We start from the raw sequence: 20066 nt of genomic DNA, 5'->3' as shown, positions 1-20066 counted from the left end.
ATCTTGTGGCGGCGGCGGGCGGGTGAAGGCGGCCGGGCCGCGGAGCTACGGGCGGGGCGGCCCCGGAGAGGCCGTGGGGCGCTGTGGGGCCGCAGTTGGCCTCTCGTGGTGGGGCGTAACCGGCAGCTGGGCCCATTCGCGGTCCCGCCCGGCGCTGTGCCTGTGTTGAGCCGCGGGCCAGGCCGGCAGTCAGAGAGCAGGCCCAGAGTGAAATCCAAATCTTTATTGCATCAATACAACAAACAAGGATCGGGGGGTGCGAAGGGGCGGGTGGCAGCAGGCCTGCTGCTGAGCTGGTGCCGGCTTTTGGGGGCTTCCATCACCAGTCTGAGCCTCCTGCATCCAGCAGCTGGCCGTGTCTGTCGCCCCGGGAGGAGAGAGTGAACCTGTCAGCAGGTGTGAGCGGCCGCTGGCTCAGGGCAGGGCGGGAGGGCTTCACCTGCTGTGCCGCAGCATGGATGGGCGGCAGCTCCACACACTCGCTCCTCTGTGGCACAGAAGGGCCCCAGGATGGCACCTCGCAGCCCGCCGTGCCCCAGGGCAGCAGCATCACAGAGCCTGATGCAGAAACAGGGATGGGGTCAGGATCGTTCAGCTGGGTCTCGAGGGTGACAGACCTGTGGAGCAGTGTGGGATGCCTTTTGAAAGCTCCAGGCCAAGCCAGAGGAATTACTACAGACGTCTCCAGGGTTGGTGAGTCCAATTTGGGGCATCCCATGAGCTTCAGCTCCTCAGCACTTACATCTAGGGACAGGCTGGTATCCAGGGGATCCTTTATTGCTGAGATCTCCCATCTGGGTGCTGGTGTCTTCCCAAAGGTTGAGAGGTCACTGATGAGCTCAGTGCTCTTGGAGAGCAGGCTCTCCTGCAGTTTGGGGTGGTTTTCTTTCTTGCATGGCGTTGAGGTGTTCTGCAAGGCGATATCCATCAGGGAGCCAGCTCTGCTGGAGTGCTCACAAGGCCAATTAAAGAGGTCAAAGGTAGCTTGGCTGAGGTCAGAGATGCTCTGGGTGAGGCTGTGCAGGTCAGTCTTCACACAGTTGCTCAGAGACTCTGACTGCTTGACAACACACAGGGAACTGCCTTTTGTTGCATTGTCCAAGTCCATGAGAACCTCCCAGGCATCTGGTTTGGAAGCACTGCTAAAGTCCACATAATAACTTTGGACAGGAGAAGGATGGATATGGCTGGAGGACACAGCCACAAACCCGTTTTCCAGGACTTCTTTTACGGTCAGGATGCTGGTACCATGTCTCCTGGTGGACAGCATAGTGCAGAGTCCCACTGCTGTCAGGCTTATTGAGGATGTTCCTGTCAGAACAAACAAGTTATTTGTTCATTAGTGTTTATTAAAGAGTTGCAAGCTTGGAGTAGCAGGACTGCTCTCTGCACAAGCCTAATTTGGCTGTCCCTGGGGAGTGAGCAGCTGAGTGGGACACAGGGCAGGTAGGTGGCCACCCAACCTGCCATTGGCTTTTAGAGTAATACAAAAGCACCATGGCCTACTTGTTGCTGAGGGATCATCATGGAATCTCCCTAGAGTTGTATTTATTCAGCCTCAGCCCAGGTACCACTACTTAGAGCTTTGTACACGCTGTAGAGAGCCTCAGAAAACCTTTTCATCTGTTAGTGGTACTGAGGTGGAGCTGCTTGTCCTCTCATTCCTCAAGTCAGAGGACCATTAGCCCCAGTTAGAGTTGAGTCCCTCTGGGAGGGAGGCACTGAAACCAAGCTCTGGTTAGGATGGGAGAAGGTGAGGAGAAGCTCTTATCTTACATGGCAGCCCTCACCTGCAGGCCAGTCCCACAGCCCACACAGGTCACCCAGGGAGGTCGTGAGGGACAGGTCCTCCTGGCAGGTCTCATGCCATACACCCTATCTTCTGATTCACTAATAGAAGTTTCCTTTATGCTTCCCACCTGGAAGGGAAGTTCTCACCTCAAAGGAAACTGGCAGGTCAGAGAAAGCAGCTACCTTGGGCTGAAGCCATTTTTACACTGAACACTTTAAAAACAGATAAAAAACCCCCAACCAACCTCCTGAATTTGCTGCCAAGAGGAGTTGTATGGTCAGTGTAGAAGGAAAGTCTTTATAAAACTAAAGTACTCTTTCCTTAAAGGTAGGTAAATTAGTATGTGAAGAATAAAATTGCATGGTAAGAGAACAGACTGAAGCGCATAACTCACCTTCAGCTTCCACAGAAACCCCCTTTGAGATCCTGATCCTTCTTTGTTAGTGTTGCTTCTAGCAGTTTTATACTTCTGGTTAAGTCGTTAATGAGTTAATTTCCTAATTAAGCTAGTTTGGGAGAGGGAGGTGGGGGGTGTGTTTGCTCATTTGAAGCTCAGGGGTAGGGGCTGTGGGTCATGGTTCCCTGCTGAAGTCCTTCAAGGGCTTGGTGGAGTTTGTAGCCTGTAAGTGGGCAGCCCTGGAGAGCAGAGGGGTGTCTGCAGGAGTTGTGGTCCTCTGTGGCAGGAGGATGAGAAGGATACATAGAGCCTTCCTGCCTGTACACAGTCTGGCAGGATCCTTAACAAGGTGAATTTTGTGGTACTTGTTCTGAAATGCTAGCCTGGAACATCTACAAGCAGAAGCTTAATGTGGACAGCATAGATGGTGTTGCCTCTGCTGTGCCATAGTGAGACCCCATTTGTAATACAATGTCCAGTTCTGGGTTCCCCAGTTCAAGAGAGGATTTGTGTTTCAAACAGTGTTGATGGCACAGGGATTTTTTAGCTATTGCTGAGCAGGGCTTACACAGAACCAAGGCCTTTTCAGCTCTTGCTTTGAGCCAGCAATGTGTCCCCATGGCCAAGGCAAGCAGTACTAATGTACCTGCAGGTCAAGGGAGGTTCTCCTCCCCCTCTACTCTGCCCTAGTGAAGCTACACCTGGAGTACTGCATCCAGTTCTGGGCTTTCCCAGGTCAAGAGAGACAGGAAACTACTGGAGAGAGTCCAGTAAAGGCTACAGAGATGCTGAGGGGCATGGAGCATCTCTGAGGAGGAAAGGTTGATAGCCCTGGGGTTGTTTAGTCTGGAGAAGAGCAGCCTGAGAGGGGATCTGATCAGTGCTCAGCAAGAACTAAAAAGGTGCGCAGGTAAGAGGGAGAGGCCAGACTCTTTTCAGTGGTGCCCAGTGACAGGACAAGGGGCAGTGGACACATACTGGAACACAAGGAAGTTCCATCTGAAAATGAGGCAAAACTTTGGTATGAGAGTGCTGGAGTCCTGGAAGAGGCAGCCCAGAGAGGTTATGAAGTCTTCACTGGAGGCATTCCGAACCCTGCTGTAGGTGCCCCGGCTTTATTTAGCAGGGGGTTGGACTAGACGACCTCCAGAGGTCCCATCCAACCCCCACCACGCTGGGGTTGTGCGATTCTGTGGGCACTGGCTGGGCTATGCTGTGTGCGTGCACCGGCCCCGTGAAGGCAGCCTGGCGCCCGAAGCACGGAGTATCAGGTGTCGGTGTGTCAGTAGCTGTCAGCGGGGAGCTCTCGCCGTGTGGTGTCACAGCGCCGCTGCCTGGCCGCGGGAAGAGCTGAGCCGTGCTGGCCGCCTCCAGGAAGGACCAGCCTCCTCCTCTCCGGAGGGACTCTATAGCGCACCCCCGGGACTGCAGAAGCCCCGTGGGGAAGGTGGCTTGGTACATTTAATAGGGTTTTTTTTGGGCCCGTCTTGACGGGAGGTAGTTCCCGTGTATTGTGGCTATTGCATGAGGCGGGCAGGGCTGTGGCTACAGGAGCTCGCTGCCCATGGTTGAGCATAGCCGTGCCCTGAGGGCTGCTCGGGGGACCCCGAAGCCACCTTTCTGGGTGCTGCAAGGGCAGAGGTAACGTGGGGAGATGGGGATCGTGCTGCCCCCCGTCTCTTTAGCGGGGCTCGGGGCCGGACGGGCGCCCAGGGGCGGTGCGAGCGGGCGCCCTCCCGCGCGCGCCTCTTTGTGCGGGCGGCGCCCCCGCGCATGCGCGGCCCAGCCCCGCGCAGGGGGGGCGCTGTTGGCGCGAGATAGGAAAAGTGGCGCCGCCGCCGCCGCCGCCCGGCCCTGCCGCGTCCCGCTCCCGGTGCTGGGCCCGGCCCCGGCCCCGGCCCCGCCATGGCGCGCCGCAGCCGCGGGTGAGTGCAGTCCCTGAGGTTCCGTGTGGCGGCCCCGCGCCTTCCCGCCGCAGCGGGGCAGTGCCGGGGATGTCCCTCTGCGCAGCGCGGGCTGAGCCCGTTCCCGCTCTCCACCTGGGCAAGCGGGTTGGCGGGCTGCATGCAGGGCCGCGGCCCCGCAACCCCGGCAGTCCCGTTCCTGGAGCGAGGCCCGCTCAAAAGGAGCATCTTGGCCCTACCCAGGAGCTGGGTGAGGGCCTGGCTGTGTCTGCCTGGGAGCAGGGGGTGACAGGGCAGTGTGGGAGTCGGGGGGTGGGGGGCGATGTGCAGGCAGCTGCTCTCCCAGCACTGGCTGCCTGCCTCTGGCTGTTTCTTAATTCCTCTATTTTTAATACAGCTGTCCGAGGGCCTGGTGAACTGTAAGGAGGGGAAATGGAGCCAGTGCCCTCCCAGAGGGACAGGAGAGGGTAGAAAGTGGGAGAAACGCTCCTTTCCCTGCTCTGGACAGCATAAAAGCTGCTAGAATGCAGCAGGAGCTAAATGCTGAGGGACTCCTTTAAACCTGGGGAGGGGGTCTGAGTGGATGTGAAGTATTCAGGCTCAATGCTGGAATAGATCTGGAGCTTAGATCTGCATGATGGAAGTTGTTCCCTCTGCTGCATTTTTACCTTCATTTGCTCCTTTCTAGTGAGGACCAGGATGAGCTGCACTACCAGGACACTGACTCAGATGTGCCAGAGCAGCGGGATGGCAGGTGCAAAATCAAATGGACACAAGAAGAGGTGAGTAGGAACTTGGTGAGAGCATATGCTTTGGGGTAGGCCTCTGACATGGCACCCAGGGCTTAGTGGTTCCACCCCAGTTCTTACCTCCTGGTCACAGCACCACCTCCTGCTGCCTTGCGTCTGGAGAAGGCCATATGTCTCTTTTCCTGGTGTGAGATAAGGTCTTTATGAGGCTGGGAGATATGTGGGAGTTGGAAGTGTAGCTTGGAAAGCAAGAACTCCAACCATCTGATGCCCTCAGCTCTCTTATGAGCAAAGTTCCAAGGAATGGCTGAGGCCTCCAGGAAGCTAACTTGCACTCTGGAAATGCCCTCCCTTATCTCTAGCAAAAGCAGGGAGCATTGAGATTGTTGGGATCATGGCTTAGTTATCTTGGCTGAGAGCCTGAAACTAGTTGGGATGTTCTCTTCCCTCCTGCCAGTCTCTCCATCATTTTTCTTCTGTGTGAGGACTACAAGTTGTCCTATCTGCCCTGGGGTCAGAACACCAAGTAAAGAGGTCTTTGTGCTGAGATCAAAGCAGGTAATGATTTCATGCCTTAAGTTTTCCCAGCCACAGCACACAGGCGTGAGACACCTGTAGTGGGCTTTCTGTGAGCTGTAAGTGTGGGCAGGCTTCAGGAGAGAAGTGCTGTGGGGTTCTATAGCACTGAAAGGCAGTAGACCACTGAGCTACTGCTGATATACTTAAACCTGTCAGCTTTCCTGGCCAGGCAAAAAGCAGTGGCTGAGCTGGGAGATGGACTGTCTGGTCAGGGGTGTACTGGGCTCTATGAACAGGTAGCCTTGGCCAGAAGGTTTGAGCCAGACTGGACTGGAACAGAGCTGAGCTCTGTTTTGTATTTGCTGTATGAGCTTGCCCTAGTGCAGAGTGCATAAGCAAGCTGTTCCAATTGCTGTGTTCTGTTTTGGGCCCCTCACTGCCAGAAGGGCATTGAGGTGCTGGAGCAGGCCCAGACAAGGGCAGCAAAGCTAGTGAAGGCTCTGGGGAATGAGTTCTATCAACAGTGGCTGAGGGAACAGGAGTTGTTTAGCTGGGAGAAAAGGAGGTTGAGGGGAGACCTTCTCACTCTCTGCAACAAACTGAGAGGAGGTTGGAGAGTGTTGGTCTCTTCTCCCAAGTGACAGGATGAGAGAAAATGGCTTCAGGTTGCCCCAGGGGAGGTTCAAGTAGAACATGAGGGAAAATTTATTCCCTGAAAGGGTTGTCAAGGCCTGGAACAAGCTGCCCATGGCAGTGGTGGAATCCCCATTCCTGGAAGGATTGAAAAGCTGTGTAGATGTGGTGCTGAGGGATGTGGTTTAGTGTCGACCTGGCTGTGCTGTGTTAGTGGTTGGACTTGATGACCTAAATGACTTCCAACCTAAACAGTTCTATGGTTCTACCTGGGCTCCATGTACTGGAACACTGCTAAAGGATAGTGTGAGTTCCCTCCCTGAACACAAAATGCAAAACCACTCTTCTTGACATAATACCCAGCTTGTTCCCTTGATGCTCTCAGCCCAGAGGTGCCTGTGTTTCCTCAGTGGATGTGTAAATGAATGTCTTTGTTCTCTGCAGGACGAGCAGCTGAAGATGTTAGTAAGACATTATGGGCAGAATGACTGGAAGTTCCTGGCCAGTCACTTTCCTGTAAGTGCCTCCTTGCCCAGCTGGGCATGGCAGAGTTTGCATGTTGCTCCTTGTGCTGGTTGCTCTGGGTTCCCTGTGTCTGTGCAGCAGCTTGCACAGTGGGAGGCTGTTCTGTGGCTGCAGTTCCATGTGCTCCTTCCTTCCTGGATTGGGGGACCTTCAAGGGCAAGTGTTGGAACTGGGGTGAGAAATTGAGGTGCCTGTCTCTGTGCTAATCATAGCATGTACTCTTCCTGTGCTTCTGCATGTTCTTGGGGGACAGCCTGTGTGTGTGTGGGGGCTGCCTTTGGAGCCTCTGCTCTGACCTGTGGCTCCTCTCATCCCTCCTAGAATCGCAGCGATCAGCAGTGTCAGTACCGGTGGCTGAGAGTGTTGAATCCAGACTTGGTTAAGGGCCCATGGACCAAAGAGGAGGACCAAAAGGTAAGTCAGAGCTGAAAGGAGAGGATCTGAGTGCTGGACTGTGGCTGTCTGGATGTGTCAGACCCTTGTGTCTCTTTGTAAGCTGTGGGTAATTCTTTCAAGTGGGGAATAACACTGAGAGCAACTCTGGCCTGTTCTGAGCAGCCCAATGCAGCCATGGTCATGATGTGCTGGAGCAGCTCCATGCCTCTTCAGCTAAACATCTCCTTTTCACACAGTGCTGCTGCAGTAGGCTGCCAAGGGAGAGAGCAGAGAAGGGATTCAATTCATCTGCCTCGACCTGACCTGCCATGCTGGACTGAAGGCAAAACACAACTGGCATTTCCTGTGCCACAGTAGACAGGCTGCAGTGGGTGTGTGATGTCTGGGTGATCCTGACTTTATGAGCCTCTTTCTTTGCTGATTCTAGAGTGAGCTGAGAGAGGCCAGCTCAGCCTCATCATACTGATGTGCTTCTGAGAAGCTGGAGTGAATTCCAACTTTCCAACTTGTACCAAGCTTTTTTTTTTTCCCTGCAAGATGTTCTCCTTTGTCTTTGTAATGCTTTTGCTGCCCCATTTCTTTCCATTTTGTTCCCATTACAGGCTGTAACAGTACTTTTTGCTTCTTATCTTTGTGTTCTGTCAAGAATGTCCTAAGGAAGCTTCTCATGATGTCCTTCCACCTTTCTACAGCAGAGCAGTTGCTGCCTGCTTTCCCCTTCTCTTTGCATGTCCTGACTCTGCCAGTCTGCCCATTCTGGCCAGGCTGGGCTCCAGCTTTCTCCTCTCAACACTGCACATTGCTTTTCCCTGCAAGCACTTCAGCTTCTTGACCTGTGCCTCAGATTGGTGTCTTTGGTCCATTTGTCTCTGCTTAATGGTCAAGAGTCTACAGCAGGGATGTGTTATGAGCCAAGAGCATTGTGAACATCAGCTGCCTACCCACAACTTTCAGCTGAGTGCAGCTGGCCAGGGTGGAAATGCTCTTGGAGAACTGTTCAGTCTCCTCTCTAAGATTTTGGTGGGCTGAACGTTGCAGGCAGTAGACTGGTTCATCCTGACTGTGCCATGGGCATGTCACAGGGGCTCAGAACAGATTCTGTGCCCAGAAGGATTTGCATTAGCCTCAGGCAGACATGACCAAGCCCTGGGTGAAGAGGAAGTGACAAAGTGGGTGGCTCTTAAGGAACATTTTTGGTTTTATGCTTTGGAGGTCATGATGTACATCCTGGTGCTAGCAGGGCATGGAGCTGCAGCCCTGTCCTGTGCTTGGTGTGGCACAGTTAAAAAGAGGCTGTGCCCAGTGTGCAGATGAGTGCAGGGCTGATAGGGAATGTTATCGTGCAGCCAAGCTCTTAATAGGGAGGGCAGAGGAGCATTGGAGCATATCAGATTTGGCCCTTGTTCAGAAATGGCCATGTGTGCCTAAATCTGGGCCCCTCTGCCCCTGGTTCACCTGCCAGTCTCCCCTTCCTCTGCTTTCACAGGTGCCATGTGGCACACAGTCTGCATGGCAACAGCCTCTCAGAAGCGTGGCTCAGTCATTGCTCTCAGGCACTGGTTCACCTCATTGGCAGAGCTGGATCCCTCCTAAGGAGCAACTTCCTGTCTGCTTCAACCTGCTCCAAAGAGAGGTGAAGAGCAAAGCCTGGAGATGACTGTATTGACCTTCCCCTCCCTTCTTCCATTTCCTTGTTTCCCTCCCCACTCCTCAAAGGTCATCGAACTGGTTAAAAAATACGGCACCAAGCAGTGGACGCTGATAGCCAAGCACCTGAAGGGGCGGCTGGGGAAGCAGTGCCGGGAGCGGTGGCATAACCACCTCAACCCTGAGGTGAAGAAGTCCTCGTGGACAGAGGAGGAGGATCGCATCATTTTTGAGGCCCACAAGGTCCTGGGCAACCGTTGGGCTGAGATTGCCAAGCTGCTGCCTGGGAGGTAGGACCTCTTTGCTCGCTGGTGCCTTCACAGCTGGGTGAGCTGAGGAGGTGCACCTGTCGGGCTCACAGGATGGGGCTGAGAGCATGTAGGAGCTGGTAGCTGTGCTTTCAGGCTGCTGTAAATGGTGGGGTTTTTATTCTCTTCTTCTGCAGGACTGACAATGCTGTGAAGAATCACTGGAACTCCACCATCAAGCGGAAGGTGGACACGGGAGGTTTCTTCAATGAAACTAAAGAATCCAAGTCGCTGTACTTGCTTGTGGAGGTGGATGACAAAGAGAGCCAAAGCCAGATGAAAGCTGACAGCCAGGTACTGCACCAGCACCTTTACAACAGGCAGCTGTGCCAACCGCCCTGCTCTGCTAACAGGCTTGTCTTGGAGACCCAAAATGGTTTTGGCTCTGTTGTGCTATTGCTGGTGGGTGAAGGAGGCTGCTTCAGACAGTGTGGGGGGCATGGTGAAGAGATGTTGTGTTCCTTGTTTCTAAAAATAAAGAAGCAGGGGAAGTACACATGTGGTTTTGTTCTTGCAGAAAGTGTGTGGTTTGCACAGGCAGACCCTTGGACAGCAGGAAATGCAGGATTAGTGCTCCCTGCTCAGCCTTTGTTCAGCTTTCTCCTGGGATACTGTAAAGTGAAATCTTTGGTTCAACAGTCCTGTGCTTGTTGTGTTTCACAGTTTCTTGCTCAGATGTTTTATGGGACAGAGGGAGAATGGGAATGTGAAAGAACTGAATGAGAGGTAGAACAGGTGGGGCTGAATGTGTCCAGGGACTCCTGCTCCTTGTCTTCAGGCTTGGCATTTCCCTTGGTTTCTGCTAATGGCTGGATTTTCTTTGTTGTGTGTGTAAAGAGTGTCCTTCCCAACTGGCCAGTCAATGTCTCTGAAATAAAGGAAGAGGATGCCAGTGATGAGGAAGTGACAGGTGTGCAGGAGCTACCCTTGGAGCTGCCAGCTGCTGAACTGGCAGAGATCAACCCTGAGGGTACCCAGGAGGATGCAGTGCCTGAGGATGCCTCTTCATCTGTCACCTCACCCTACAAGTGGGTGGTTGAAGCTGCCAGCTATTTGTACCCATCCTCTGTGCCAGCCTTCACTGAAGCACTGGATATGATTGAATCTGTAAGTAACAGCCCTTTGCTCTTCCAGCTAACACAGGGAGACTGAGCCCCATCTTTTTCCCCTGAATGAATTTAGTGGGTCCCCTTGCTCTTCACCACGGGCATCCTGAGGAGAGCTGGCTGTGTCATTGGCTCGTGGCTTCCCACCATCTCTCTTCCAGGACTGGATTAGGCCAGCTCTGGGCTTGGAAATTTCCCTAGGTGGATGTCCTTGGGCATGGGCTCTCCTGGTATGGGAGACTGTAGGTGCTGGCAAATCTAATCCCAAGACCTTTAGCAGTCAGTGTTCTCAGCTCTGTCTCACAACAGTTCAGGCTCATGCTCACTGGTGTTCCTTTCCCTCCTATTATGGGATGGGATGGGACAGGACCGACTGGGAACAGGCCAGGCCCAGATGTATACAGGACAGACCCCCTCGTGCTGGAGTGCTACCACCATTTGCTTTCAGTGAAGGTAGCTTCACTGAAACCAGTGATTTTTTTTGGGGCCAGTCAAGCAGCAGAGCAGGCTGGCTGGAATTGCCAGAGCACTTGGCTGCCCTTGAGGGCAGTGTCACTGTGAGCACCACCCTGCCTGAGGAGCTGATGAGCTGATTAGCTGTGAAGGATCCACCTTGCATGTGTATAGGAGGGCAGAGAGCCTGTGCCCGAGGCTTAACGGTGGGTCCTTAGGGGCCTGCTTGTTGTAGGGTGCCTTGGGTATTGGTGGGGCTGAGCTGTGAAGGAGCTCTCTCTGAACTGATCTGGTTATTTTTAATCTACTCTCAACAAGGTGGCTACAGCAGAGCTGTGTGCCCAGCTGCATTGATGTGGCTGTGTGTTGGTGTTTGGTGACAGTCCCTTCATTCAACCCTCTTGCCAGACCCATCCCCAGCTGCTTTGTTTTGCCCCTTCTGTGCGGGGGTGCAGCTGTTTGTGCAGCTGTGCTGTGAACTGAGCTGGGAAACCAGCTTTGCAGAAAGAGGGAAATGTGCCCTGTGCACAAGCAGCAGCTTTCAGCTGGGTCTGTTTCCTGGCCTGGTTCTCAGTTGTGCTGGCTGTGGAGGGGAGCAGGGCTTGAACTCTTCTCCAGCCAGGCTCCTTGCAGAAGCTGGTCCAATCTCACACCTCCACATCTGCATCAGTTGGCTGCTTAGTTTCTCTTCCTGGGCAGCTGGCCTCAAGTGGCACCAAGGGAGGTTTAGGTTGGACATGAGGAGCAATTTCTTCCCCATAAGGGTTGTCAGGCCCTGGCTGCCCAGGGCAGTGCTGGAGTTCCAATCTATGGATGGGTTTCAAAGCTGTGTAGATGTGGAGCTGAGGGACATGGGTTAGTGGTGATTTGGTGGTGAGCTGGCACTGCTGGAGTTCCAATCTATGGAGGGGTTTCAAAGCTGTGTAGATGTGGAGCTGAGGGATGTGGGTTAGTGGTGATTTGGTGGTGAGCTGGCACTGCTGGAGTTCCCAACCATGGAGGGGTTTCAAAGCTGTGTAGATGTGGAGCTGAGGGACATGGGTTAGTGGTGATTTGGTGGTGAGCTGGCAGTGCTGGAGTTCCCAACCATGGAGGGGTTTCAAAGCTGTGTAGATGTGGAGCTGAGGGACATGGGTTAGTGGTGATTTGGTGGTGAGCTGGCACTGCTGGTTGGACTGGGGGATGATCTCAAAGCTCTCTTCCAACCAAAACGATTCTGTGATGGTTCCCCTTGTGTGCAGGACCCGGATGGGTGGTGTGACCTGACCCAGTTTGACCTGCCTGAGGAACCCTCTGCTGGCAGCAGCAGCAGCAGCAACAGCCCCGTGAGGCAAACCCCCAGCAAGCCAGTGCCATCCCTGCCCAACATCACTGAGTACCGCCTGGATGGCCACACCATCTCTGACCTGAGCAGGAGCAGCAAGGGGGAGCTCATCCCCATCTCCCCCCACGCCGAGGGGAGCTTTGGCACGCCCCCCTCCGTGCTGAAGAGGCAGAAGAAGAGGAAGATCAACCTTTCCCCTGTCACAGAGAATGCCACCAGCACCAGCCTCTCCTTCCTTGACTCCTGCAACAGCATGACACCCAAGAGCACCCCTGTCAAGACGCTGCCTTTCTCTCCATCTCAGGTACAGAGCGATGGCAGAGCCCAGGCTGTGCTCTGCTTGGGCTCACTTGTGAGCTGATAACCCTGTTAGTGCATTGTCTAGTTGCTTTCATGCCAGGTTTTCCCATCAGCTCTGCCAGCTTTGTGTTTCTCCTCCCTTGGATGAGGCAGTGCCAGTGCACAGGGTGTGTCTGTGCCAAAGCAAGGTGCAGAGTTGGGTTCTGACAATCTTTAGTGCCTGTGTCTGGGAGCTCCTCTGGGAGCACTTGCAGTGCCAGGGAAGCCCAGTTACCCTGTGTGGTGGGCAGGGTGTGTGTGCCCACTCTGAGGAAGAAGCACCACTGTGCAGATCTGTGTGCCTGCCTGCTGCAGGGTGTGATTCCTTCTGTCCCCAGGGCATTGCTTCTGTCCCCAGGGAATAGCCTTTGGTAGGCTGGCATTGTCTCCTTCACCATTTGTTTGGTCTTCTCTGGACTAATGCAAGGAGAGACTTCTTTCCTACCCTGTAGCTGCTTGGTGTCATATCAGCTCCTCCCTTATGGGAAGTGAATGATCTTTGTAGGTGTGAGGCAACTTCTGACAGCTTTCATGTGTCTGTCCATGTACAGTACTGGGTGAGTCCATGTGAGCAGCCCTGCTTTGTACTGGGACAGATCCCTCTTGTGCCACTTGGTATGGGAGGGTTTTCCCTGCCTCAGGTTTTCCCTGCCTCAGGTTTTCCCTGCCTCAGGTTTTCCCTGCCTCAGGTTTTCCCTGCCTCAGGTTTTCCCTGCCTCAGGTTTTCCCTGCCTCAGGTTTTCCCTGCCTCAGGTTTTCCCTGCCTCAGGTTTTCCCTGCCTCAGGTTTTCCCTGCCTCAGGTTTTCCCTGCCTCAGGTTTTCCCTGCCTCAGGTTTTCCCTGCCTCAGGTTTTCCCTGCCTCAGGTTTTCCCTGCCTCAGGTTTTCCCTGCCTCAGGTTTTCCCTGCCTCAGGTTTTCCCTGCCTCAGGTTTTCCCTGCCTCAGGTTTTCCCTGCCTCAGGTTTTCCCTGCCTCAGGTTTTCCCTGCCTCAGGTTTTCCCTGCCTCAGGTTTTCCCTGCCTCAGGTTTTCCCTGCCTCAGGTTTTCCCTGCCTCAGGTTTTCCCTGCCTCAGGTTTTCCCTGCCTCAGGTTTTCCCTGCCTCAGGTTTTCCCTGCCTCAGGTTTTCCCTGCCATTTAGGAAAAAGCAATGACTTGAGATGCTGTGCTAAGATGAGTCTTCTCCTCTCTTTCTTTCTTTCCTGTGCTGTGCAGTTCTTAAACTTTTGGACCAAACAGGATACACTGGAACTGGAGAACCCATCTCTGACCTCCACACCTGTGTGCAGTCAGAAGGTGATTGTCACCACCCCCCTGCACAGGGACAAGACCCCTCTGCTCCAGAAGAACTCAGCGTAAGTCCTTTCCTCCTCTTGCTCCCTCGTCCTCACCTGAGCAGCATCTCCACTACTTGTCCTGACACTGCTGAGAGGGGCAGGGCAGGCTGGGGCATGTCCTTACACCAGAGTTACCCCCTCCCAGAGGCAGTTCCTGTGAGCTGCAGGGAACAGTTGTCCCATCTGATTGGGGGTGCAGCCAAGTGACCAGTGCTGTGCTCAGCTGCTGGGTGGACTCTTGCTGCCTTTGTCTGGGAAATGTTGGTGTGAGCCCTGTGCCAGCAGGGAAGGGGTTGGATTTCCTCAGATCCATCTCTTTGGCTCTGCACCCTCTGCCTTGCCTGACCTAAGAGGCAGTCCAGGGCCACTACCAGGCAGGTGTGAAGGGCTGATCTGCACAGGGGGTGTTTTGCTGGCAGGCTGAACCACAGAATATGTTAGGTTGGAAAGGACCTTAAAGATCATCAGTTCCAACCCACCTGCCATGGTCAGGGACACCTCCTGCTAAATCAGGCTGCTCAGGTTCCCATCCAACCTGCCTTTGAACACTTCCAGGCTTGGAGCCTCCACAGCTTCTCTGGGCAACCTGTTCCAGTGTCTCACCATCTTTGTGGTGAAGAATTTCCTCCTCCTAATACCTAATTTTACATGTAGCCTCTTCCAGGTAGAGGCCTTTCCCCCTCATCCTGTCACTCCATGCCTTTGTAAAGAGTCCCTCTTCATCAGCTCCCTTCAAATACTGAAGGCTGAAGCAGTGCAGTGTTTGGGGGTGCTGGCTGTGCTAGCAAAACCACTCTGCTGTTGGCATGGTCCAGAGCAGCTCTCCTGTCCAGGCAGTTTGAGCTTCCTTGGCCTGCTCTAAGTGCATTTGCACTCAGGACTTCTGCTGGTCTAGCTGTGACTGTCACAAGCCTGTGCTGGGCCTGAGTAGATCCACCAGCAGAAGCACTGCAGAGCAGGGCTAGCCTGCTGCATGCTGCCTGTGCCAGGGTGGTGCTGTACTGCTGTGCAGGGATGCTTGGTAGCTGGCACAGCTGAAGGTTTTCCATGCTAAAGGCTCCTCTCTGCCTGTTTGCCCTGCTTCAGGCCCAGGCAGAAGCTTCTTCTGCTGCTGCCACCTCTCTCTGCAAGTGGCTCATGTAAGGAGAGGTCTTAGAAGGGTGGGGGTGCTTTGTGTGGGTTACAGCATGTCTGATCCTTCATCTTTCCCCCTCTGCTGCCAGGTTTGTCACACCAGATCAGAAGTATGTGGTGGACAACACCCCTCACACCCCCACACCTTTCAAAAATGCCCTAGAGAAATATGGACCAATTAAGCCCCTGGTGAGTGTTGGGCTGGTACTTGGTGGTGGTGGAAACAAAGAGACATGGGGGAGGTGGCAGCAGAGCTGTGAGCCTGCTGTTATCTGTGCTGGAGTAAAACATTGCTTGGTAGTGTCAGGCTGAGGTGGGAGGGTTGAAGGGGACCTTGGGATGGTGAACATCTCACTGTAAGTAGCCACAAGGACTTCAGCTCCTCTGTAAACCAGCTCAGAATACCCAAACCTGCCCCTGAATCAGGGTCAGTGTTTGGCTGCTGATGGCCTTGAGGGAAAACAAGGACCTGGCACCTCTGAGGAACTGGGCCTCTTCCTGTGAGTGTTGTGGGGATGGCAGCTGCCAGTATCCCAGCTCTCTTGATGGCACATCTAGGGTTCAGCTGATGAGTCTCTCATGCCTGAAGATCCTGTAAATCTGTCAGCCCAACACATCTGTCATTTCCACCTGGGTTTTGTGCTTGTCCTCCCACAGTGGGCTCCCCTTTCCCCATTATCCCTCGAGAGAAGCCCTTGTGGGTCTGCCCAGCATACCAACTGTGACTGTCTTGTGCTCCTCCTTTTCACACCAGCCCCAGACTCCTCACCTGGAAGAAGACTTGAAAGAGGTGCTTCGAAGTGAAGCTGGCATTGAACTTATCATAGAGGATGATGTGAAGCCTGAGAAGCAGAAGAGGAAACAAGGGGTGAGATGATTTTACAACTAGACCCTGCTGCCTGAGGGATGTTCTGCCCAGTTTTGTTCACCCTGTCATTGATACCAAAAAGTTTTTTGGCCTGTGGCTACTGCCTTTTAATCAGTGAGAGGTGCCTGAGGTTAAGGCCTGCTATGTCCTGGTTAGGATGAACTCAGAGCATGGTAGGAGATGCCATGTCCTATGCCATGACTAGAGAGACCCATGGTAGTGTGCAGCATCTGTGGCAAGCTGGGCACTCAGAATGCTGTGGGAAGGCTTTGGTAGCTTCCCTTTCCTGCTGAAAGGAGCTTTGTCTTTGAGCTGCTGTCCAGTAACAAGTCATGTTCCACAGTGCTCACTGCTGGGACCTGTTTGCTTAGTATCTTTATCAGTGATTTTTAGGCTCTCAGGTAGTGATAGGACTAGGGGGAATGGAATAAAGCTGGAAGTGGGGAGATTCAGGCTGGAAGTGAGGAAGAAGTTCTTCCCCGTGAGAGTGGTGAGAGCCTGGAATGGGTTGTCCAGGGAGGTGGTTGAGGCCCCATCCCTGGAGGTGTTTGCAGCCAGGCTGGATGAGGCTCTGGCCAGCCTGATCCAGTGTGAGGTGTCCCAGGCCATGGCAGGGGGGTTGGAACTGGCTGATCCTTGTGGTCCCTTCCAACCCTGACTGATTCTATGATTCTATGATGAGGGTGATCTTACCCTCAGTAAGTTTGCAGATGCCACCAAGTTGGGAGGGAGTGTTGATCTTCCTGAGGGTAGGCAGGCTCTGTAGAGGGACCTGGGCAGGCTGGATCAATGGCCCAAGGCCAAGTGCCAAGAGAAGGGCAGCAAAGCTGGGGAAGGGTCTGGAGAACAGGGCTGATGAGGAGCAGCTGAAGGACCTGGGGGTGTTTAGCCTGGAGTAAAGGAGGCTGAGGGGAGAGCTTCTCTCTCTACCACTCCTTGGAGACTGGAGCAAGGTGTGTGTTGGTCTTTTCTCTCAGGTAACAAGTGATAGGACAAGGGGAAATGGCCTCAAGTTGCACCAGGGGAGGTTTAGGTTGGGTAGTAGAAGAGACTTCCATGAAAGGGTTCTCAACCACTGGCACAGGCTGCCCAGGAAGGTGGTTGAATCCCCATTCCTGGAGGTGTTTAAAAGAGGCAGAGATGTGCTGAGGGACATGGGTTAGCACCAGCCTTGGCCGAGCTAGAAAAGGGTTGGACAGGATGATCTTCAAGGGCTTCTCCAACTGAAACCCTTCTGTGCTTCTATGAAATCAGTGGCTGTTGGTGCCAGGAGGAGAGCCCTGGAAGCTGCAGTGCCCTGTGGTGGGAAAGACTGCAGTGTGTGGCCTTCCCATGGGGGCAGTGCAGCATTGGGATGGTGTGTGCTGGGTGGGAGGTCCCTGGGGTGGCTGCTGGTGACAACTGTTCCAACCTGGGCCCTTGGGGTGGGAGGTCCCTGGGGTGGCTGCTGGTGACAACTGTTCCAACCTGGGCCCTTGGGGTGGGAGGTCCCTGGGGTGGCTGCTGGTGACAACTGTTCCAACCTGGGCCCTTGGGGTGGGAGGTCCCTGGGGTGGCTGCTGGTGACAACTGTTTCAAACCTGTCCCCACAGCTGCGCAGGAGTCCCATCAAGAAGGTCCGGAAGTCGCTGGCCCTGGACATTGTGGATGAAGACATGACACAGAACATGCCTGCCCTGCCCAAGAATGTCTGCTTCAAAAGAGCTCAGGTGAGGGCTCACAGCAGGGCTGGAGCCAGCTCCTACTCCAAAGAAAGTCAGCACAGAGCCATGGTGGGAGCTTTGCCACCTAGAGCTGCCTGTGAACAGCACATGTGGATGTGGCTGAAGGGCTGGACTTGTTAGCTGGCCTTTTGGCCAGGCCAAGTATTTCTTTTGGGGCAAATAAACTTGATTCTTACATTTTTGTCCTGTTTTTTTTCCTTTTTCTTTCTTCTTTGCAGCCTGTGAATTTCCTGTCAAGGTCCCTGAACCTCTCCTCCTCCAGCAGGAAGAATGACAGTGGTTTGCTCAACAGGGCCTTTGTGCAAGTGCAGCCAGAGAAAATGTCCTACAGGAAAATGCCAAGCCACTTCAGACCACCAGCACCAGTAAGCCCACAGCTTCCCAGTCAGGAGGTTAGCTGGTAGTGCTGCCCTTGTCCCTCCTCAGGAGGAGGAGTGAGGAGATGAAGCACTGCTGTGCACTCCTGTGTAGGCATCAGGGCTGTCTTAGCACCAAGGTTTGGAGATGCTGAGCTACAGCTTCCTCCTGCTTCTTTGCAATCCTGCTTTTCTGCTGGGGCTCAGAGCCCTCTGGTAGATCACAGCTGTGGCCTGCTTAGCATGTTTGGCCCTGGGAGGCTGCTGCTTCTCCCAGTCCATCAAGGAAGTGTGAGGATTGATCCAGCAGTGAAGTCAACCTCCCTTTTTCCAGTGAGCTCTCCTCAGCAGGCTCATCTTTCTTGTTCTCTGGGCATAGCAAGTCTGCCAAGTGCTGTGTAAATGCTAACCCCAAAGGTGGCTTCCACCCCTGTGATTTTTAGGGTGTCTCTAGGTGCTGGTGAAGGCTGTGTGCTGTGGGCAGCACAGGCTGGCTTTGCTCTGCAGCATACCTGAGCCCATGGCAGCTCAGAGCTCAGCTGAAGTGTGCCACCCTGGGCCTTGTGCTGAGGATGGTGCTCTTACAGCTGCTCTCTTCCTCAGCTCCACACAGTTGTGTCTGGCTTGTGCTGGAGTCACAGCAGCTGCAAATGCCCTGTGGGGTGCAAACATTTCCTTGTGCTCTCAAATCTTCCCCACTCCCTGTATTTGCAGGCAGAGAGCTCCTTGCTTTGTTAGCATGGCTTTGGAGAAGGAGATTTGGACCATTTTGCAGGTGTTGCCTTGGGCCAAGTCATGGGAGCTCTCTGGTAGCTTGAGTGGGGATGGAAATTGGTGATCTCCCTGGTGAGGGGGGAAGCTGCAGCTGGGGGCTAGTGTGGGGGTGCTCTTACTGAGCCTTGCTGAACAACCTTGGCTTAGTCTTCAGGACTGGAGGTTGCATCTTTCCCTGGACTAGAACTGTCTTGTGAAAGCTTTTCCTTCTGATAAACAAATGCTGCTCATCCAGAGAGTGCCTTCCCCTTCTCATTATAAACCCTGCTTAAACACTTCCATTTCTCCTCCTCCTCTGGAGAGATTCCAAACCTGCCTGGACACTGCCATCCTGGGCACCCTGCCGTGGGTGCCCCTGCTTTAGCAGGCTGCTTGGACTAGATGATCCCTAGATGATTCCAACCCTCATCACCCTGGGGTCCTGGGATTTATTTTTGCTGTCTTTTTAAACAGGACATGGATGTGGTGTTCATCTTCTCCCTTACCATTTGCTTTCTTTTCCTTCTAGATGACCAGGGCTTGGAAAGCAGTAGCCTGTGGTGGAACCCAAGACCAACTCTTCATGCAGGAGAAAGCTCGACAGTTTTTGGGCATGCTGAAACAGAGTCACACATCAAGGACCTTAATCTTGTCATGAAGGATTGTTCTGCTTATTTTTTTAAATTTTATTTTATTTTATTGCTTTAAAGATTTTTTTTTTCATGGTTATTTTTTTTTTTGTCATGAGGGAAGGGGGGAACTACAGAACAAATAACCTCTGCAAGGCTGTAGTGTGTGAGGTGGAGTTTTTCCTTCTGCTCCCAGGTAGATTTTTTTTTTTTTTTTTAATATTGTTACAGCTTGGGCTAAGTGCTGGCTAGTGTGTGGATTGCAAGGTTGGGGCTCATGATGGACAGGCAGCCAAGGGAGGGCTGGAGAGCAAGCAGCAAGGCCTGGCTTTGGTACAGCAGAAGCACTCAGCCACCCAGCAGCACAGAGCAGCGTGTGCAGAGGTGGTGGACACCTCCCAGCCTGCCTGGATTTCTTGCTGGACACTCTGGTACCTCAAAAATGGCTTTTGTGAAGGATCCTGCATGTCTTGTGTCTCCCCAGGGATGCAGTGGTTCCCTGTTCCTCTAGAGGAGGGAGGGAGATGTGCTTTGGGGTGACTAATGTTTGAAGCTGGCCCCTGGCTCCATGTGGGATGTGCTGTGCAGCAGGTACCTCTCCTCAGGGCTGTGCCCTCCTCCCCCCAAATAAACTATGGTGCTAACATCACCCTGTCACCTCGACTCTGACTCTGCCCAGGGCCTTGGGGGGAGGCAGTGCTGTGCTGGGGTGGCCAAATGCAGCAAAGGGTTCAGGTGGGATCTTTGCTTTCCTTGCAAACAAAGCTCCTGAAATCCTGTTGGCCTCTCAGCATGGAGGGGGAGGGATGGTTTCTCCCCCACCCTGTTGAGAAATAATTTTGGCTGCTTCATGGGAGCTTCATGTTCAAACATGCTTCATGTTTGAGCTTGGCATGGCTGGAATCTCTGCAGGGTTGCAGGAGTAGATGGAGGCTGCAGAGAGCTATGGGCTGGAGGAGAGCACCAGGAGTGTGTGATGCAGCAGGGCCTTTTCTGTCCTTCCTTTGGAGGCCAAAGCTGCATCCATGTAGCTGTTCCAGTGTGGTAACAGTAGAACAGTCTCCTAACTTTGACACAGCTAAGGATGAAATGTGACTGTTGCAACAATGCTAACTCTGCAATTAGAAACATGCAGGAAAAACTGAGGAGCAGCTCGCCAGTTAGAGCAGTCCATG

At 53.6% G+C, this 20066-nt stretch overlaps 2 protein-coding genes across 2 annotated transcripts; one reads left to right on the top strand and one right to left on the bottom strand.

The window, feature by feature from the left end:
- Positions 1 to 319: 319 nt before the first annotated feature.
- On the bottom strand, positions 320 to 1270 carry LOC128974965 (uncharacterized). The gene has a single exon (XM_054391744.1). The coding sequence runs from the start codon at positions 1268 to 1270 to the stop codon at positions 320 to 322; it is 951 nt and encodes a 316-aa protein (XP_054247719.1).
- A 2824-nt stretch (positions 1271 to 4094) lies between these two features.
- MYBL2 (MYB proto-oncogene like 2) lies at positions 4095 to 18920 on the top strand. The gene is made up of 14 exons (XM_054391992.1): positions 4095 to 4114; positions 4782 to 4875; positions 6439 to 6510; positions 6841 to 6933; positions 8632 to 8852; positions 9008 to 9164; positions 9708 to 9977; positions 11671 to 12057; positions 13306 to 13445; positions 14651 to 14750; positions 15316 to 15429; positions 17022 to 17138; positions 17372 to 17518; positions 18792 to 18920. The coding sequence occupies exons 1-14, from the start codon at positions 4095 to 4097 to the stop codon at positions 18918 to 18920; spliced, it is 2061 nt and encodes a 686-aa protein (XP_054247967.1).
- Positions 18921 to 20066: the final 1146 nt, after the last annotated feature.

Source organism: Indicator indicator, chromosome 24, assembly GCF_027791375.1.
Source record: "Indicator indicator isolate 239-I01 chromosome 24, UM_Iind_1.1, whole genome shotgun sequence".
NCBI lineage: Eukaryota > Metazoa > Chordata > Aves > Piciformes > Indicatoridae > Indicator > Indicator indicator.
This window is presented reverse-complemented; position numbering and strand designations above follow the sequence as displayed.